The sequence below is a fragment of the Triticum dicoccoides genome, chromosome 3B, assembly GCF_002162155.2.
Source record: "Triticum dicoccoides isolate Atlit2015 ecotype Zavitan chromosome 3B, WEW_v2.0, whole genome shotgun sequence".
Taxonomy (NCBI): Eukaryota; Viridiplantae; Streptophyta; class Magnoliopsida; order Poales; family Poaceae; genus Triticum; species Triticum dicoccoides.
The window spans coordinates 174,136,919-174,141,328 of record NC_041385.1 but is presented as its reverse complement, the minus strand read 5'-3'; the positions used below and the strand labels follow the sequence as shown (position 1 = coordinate 174,141,328).

Sequence of the window (4,410 nt, the reverse complement as noted above, 5' to 3'; positions counted from 1 at the left end):
TCGGATTGCCGTATCTAGACCTGGCCATGGGAAGCCCGGCCTGGCCCAAAAAAGTCCAACTCGGCCCGGCCCGACGCTGCCCCCGAGCCGGGCTCGGGCCTAGATTATGAGCCTGAAGGCCGGGCCGGGCCGGGCCCATCATTTTTTCATTTCTCTGAAGGTCGGGCCGGGCCGGCACAGAGCCCGACGGGCTTTTACGTGTTCGGGCCCAGAAAACAGGCCCGATGGTCGGGCCGGGCCGGGCTCGGGCCTGGTTTTTTTTTCATCGGGCTTGGCTAGGCCCGGCCCGAGGTATGGCCAGGTATAATTCACGCCAACCTCGTCGATCAAAAAAGAAAGAAATGAGAACATTTCACTCCACTTCACCACGTCGAGTTTCTTTTTCATCTCCCTCCTACCTATCTCGCAAAAACCAAACAATTACCTCCCCTTCCCTCCTTTTTTTGCCCATTCCCCGCCAAAATGAGAGCCAAGCATCTCAAAGGCCTAAACTCTCCCCTATCCCCCCGCCCGCGCTCCGTTCGCTTTCCACCGTCCCGTCTCGTTTGCTCATCACCGGCCGGCCGCCATGTCGTGCGACGGCGACGAGGAAGAGCGCCCCGTCCTCGGCGGTGTTACCTCGACGCTGCCGCCTCAGGTGAAAGTGAAAATCGAATCCCCCGACGAGGTCGATGTGAAGATGGGGCCATTCCATCCCGACTCCGACGAGGTGATTATGAAGGTCGAGGCCCACGGTGGGATCGAGGTCAAGAGGGAGCGAACCCATGCCGACCACGGCGAGGTGAAGGTTGAAGCCGCCGGCGAGGTCGAGGCAAAGAGGGAGCCAATCGATGCGGACTCCGACAAGGTGAAGCTTGAATCTCCCGCCGTGGTCGAGGCCAAGATCAAGAGGGAGCCAATCGATGCCGACATCAAGCATGGCCGGGTCAAGAAGGAGGAGCAACCCGACGAGATCAAGGTCCCGGTAAAGGAGGAACGACGCAAAACTGCGTCGCCGCGCCATGTAAAGGAGGAAGAGGAGGATGACTCTAGTGAAGACGAGGTGGAGATCATTGACCCCCCGCCGAAGTCCAAGAAGAGAAACCGCGGAGACGAGGACGACGTAGTCTTCATCGATCTCACGACGTCCCGCCCGGCGCCTTACCTGAACCCAAAGCCCATCCGGGCAATGCCGCCGGCGGGGGCCACGCCAGTGAGCGATTGGAAGATGGTTGTGGCGCCGCAGCCGGCGGAGCTGGACGAGTACCCACCGGACCACCGCGAATGGGTCTTCTTCACAAAGTCCTATGCCACCGGGCTGTCCACTTGTCGCGGGAGGAAGTGGCTGGACGCCGGCGAGGTCGTCCACTTCGCCTTCCCTTCGCACGAAGGCAGGATCAGGGTGTCGTACAGGCAGGCGGTGGCGCTGGCAGAGATCGTGCGCTTCTCGACAAACCGAGCTGGAGAGGTTCCCACTCCACTCTGCTTTTGCTTCTAATTCACATATACATCATATCTGTTCAGGAATAGCATCTGAATATTGATCGATTATTTGATGGCAACTAACTGTAGATCGGGAAGTTGTCTCCGGAGTGGGCGAGGTGCCTTGCCCCGCTGGTGAGTTCTTCCAAGGTTATGATCCAGGGGAAGATGGTGTTTCCGATGATGGAGCTCAGGCTGATGCAGGAGGTGTTGCTGTATGTCAGGTAACGACTCTGAATGTCTCTGAACATGGTTGCTACTTGTATTCCTGTACTTATTGACGCTAAATTTCCTTTTGTTTCGCAGCTTCTACATCCACCGCTCGTCCTTGTACCTGATTTCTCCTAAAAATGAATGTCATCCAAACAATCCCCTCCGCGGCCTCTTCAAGTTGCTTCGGCGATTCGGCGTAGCTGAAGCCTGAAACCCGAAGCTCCCGACGAGGCGTTTGGGTCAACATGGAGCGACATACACTGACTTGCTTACGGTAGCGTCAAGATCTCGTTAGAATGTCAGGATCTCGTTAGTGTACCATTGCGTCGGGTAATTTTGGTAATGTAATGGGGGAGCTAGCTTAGCTTGTGCTTGGTACGTCTGCTTCTCTCCTGCGTCCGTTTTGGTGGATGCAGGGGCTGCGGCCCCGGACGGCTGATGTGCGTTGAGGCAGCCGCCTTGGAAAGCGGTGCTTCACGCGGCTCCATAGGACAGGGCAGCGGCTCGGCCTTCGCTTGGATGCCAATCTTGGGACACTTGTGGTAGAGCTGTCGGCTCGGTCCATGTGCCCCAACGTGGACAGTCGAACGGTACGTCGGGGAAGCGGCCCCGGATGTGATGTGGCGTTCGTGGTTTGTGTGTGGTTGTCCTGTGGAGTGTGAGCTGCAAGCATCCAGTTTGTTCGGTGTTGCATATCAAGAGCGAGCGGTGGCAAGTCGTGGCGGTGGCCTTGGATATTGTGCGACGTTTGTGGTTTGCGTGCGGCTGCCTTGAGCAGTGTGGGCCGCGGGCATCCGGGTCGTGCGGTGTTGGAGCTCAAGCGCGGGCAGTGGCATGTCGGGATGACGGCCCCCAAGGTGGTGTTGGTGGCTGCATAGAGCATGGTGATTGGAAGTCGGGGCAGTGGCCTTGACATTTCGGCGGCCTTGAGAGTGTTTGACCTCGTCATGTGAGCAACGAGGTTGCTCATGATGTTGGTGTTGGCATTGAGGCCTATGTGGCAAAGATGGTGATGGAGCTGTCGGAGACGTAGCAATAATTGCGGTAGTCTGATCTTCTCCGATGTTTTTATGGGATTGCCTTGGTTGGTTTGCTAACGTTGTGAAGTCGAAACTATAGTGGCGGGGCCTAGTGGCATACGATGACAGGCAACACAACAGGTGGTTCGTTCTTTGATCTTCTGTGGCGCTGGACGTGTTTGGTTCTCCTTCACAGTTTTCCGTTAGAGTCAGAGCTGCGTTGCCTTGTCACGGGTGGTTGAGTCCTAGGGCAGATCTTCATGTGTAACGACTTGGATTTGGTAGAATCTAAGTCTTTGTTCTTACTATGCTACCCCTGAATGGTAATTAGTACACAGTAACAAGTGTGAATATCAGTAAATCATACATCATCTTACTACAATGATAGATCTAGAATTACTTAAATACGTAGCTTAGGCATAGCTCAAGATGGTCATTAATACAACGGAAACATATGTAGCTACTATGTTAGGGCTCCATTAACGCCATTGGGCTCATTGAGCGTAGACTGTAACCATATCATCTCTTAATCTGTTGAGATTTGTACAATCACATGTGCACATGAGTACATGGAATGTACTCAAAAGTTGCAAAGGAAGGTATAACAGAATCTATATATGCAGGGTTAATATTGTTGGAGGTTTGGTTTTGTACAAAGCCAATTTTCTCCCATACTATCTTTTTATAAACTTTCTATGAATTCAAAAATATTTTCTAGCATAAAATATAGGAGTGAGACAGTTGGATATACACACCAAAGCTCATTCTTAGAATTTGGGAAAAACGTACATAGAGTTGAAGTGAAACACATTCCATGTGCTCCATCCACACCTATACCCTTAAAACATATTTTTAGAAAAGAAAAGGGGAGATTTTTCTTCAGCCCAAGTCTTCAGTTGCTCAAATTTGCTCGTAACCAAGGCACAAATAATCGGTTAGGTTAAACTCTCTGCGAAGGTCGTACACGTTACTTACATGACACTACCAACCCCGTTTATCGTTACACACTTGGGTGTACAATTAGGAGGAGATTGTGACGAAGCCTTTCCGTAACAGTCCCCTATACCTGACCAAGCCGCTCGCAACTTAGGCTATGGAAGCCCCTCTCCGATGGTTGTCCTGAGGTAAGGGTTTCCTGTTAGTACCGAGCTAAGCCTGAGCCATAGTAGCATGTGGCTATATTGGAAGCTACCTCAAACTATACTTGGAAGATCTCAGTCCCTTGGACGACGGGCCCCATCAAAAACCTTTGTGTAAAACCCCAATCGGGCGCATTCATTGCAAGACCCTGATGAACACAATCACTTGTAGACGCTCTTGTCATACCTATTCGCCTAGAGAGTAAGTAAAATAACATGTAATTTTGTTTTCAAATGTTTTTCACAAAATGTTGCTCCAAAAGAGAGCAAATTTAATGTTTAAAACTTGTTTGATTTTCAACCCACCCATTTGTGCAAAGCGTGGCCAAGCATAGATATAAATTTGAACCTAGGGCCCTAGCTAATAATAATACTTTACGAAACTTTTTAATAAAACATGCATACCATGAAAGTTATAGAGTTCATGCATATTTCAAAAGCATAGGACAAAGTATGATCAAGTTGCAACTTGCCTGATTCATGCATATTCCATGAGAGGCATTTACTTCTCGCGGAGGCACGGTTTTGCATCCGCGAGAGGCACAGTCGTGCCTCTCGGAAAAGGAAAGAACGTGCTC

At 51.2% G+C, this 4,410-nt stretch overlaps 1 protein-coding gene across 1 annotated transcript; it reads left to right on the top strand.

The window, feature by feature from the left end:
• The first annotated feature begins 568 nt into the window (after nt 1-568).
• LOC119281072 (DNA repair protein RAD5B-like) lies at nt 569-2,043 on the top strand. Its single transcript, XM_037561710.1, has 3 exons — nt 569-1,447; nt 1,552-1,685; nt 1,768-2,043. Exons 1-3 carry the CDS (start codon nt 569-571, stop codon nt 1,883-1,885), a joined length of 1,131 nt encoding a protein of 376 aa, XP_037417607.1. The 3' UTR covers nt 1,886-2,043.
• Nucleotides 2,044-4,410: the final 2,367 nt, after the last annotated feature.

Bases quoted from the DNA above. Each gene is read 5' to 3' on its own strand.
- LOC119281072 (XM_037561710.1), top strand. From the start codon at position 569: ATGTCGTGCGACGGCGACGAGGAAGAGCGCCCCGTCCTCGGCGGTGTT. The intron at 1,448-1,551 runs GTTCCCACTCCA...AACTAACTGTAG, and splicing joins CGACAAACCGAGCTGGAGAG to ATCGGGAAGTTGTCTCCGGA. The intron at 1,686-1,767 runs GTAACGACTCTG...TTTGTTTCGCAG, and splicing joins GAGGTGTTGCTGTATGTCAG to CTTCTACATCCACCGCTCGT.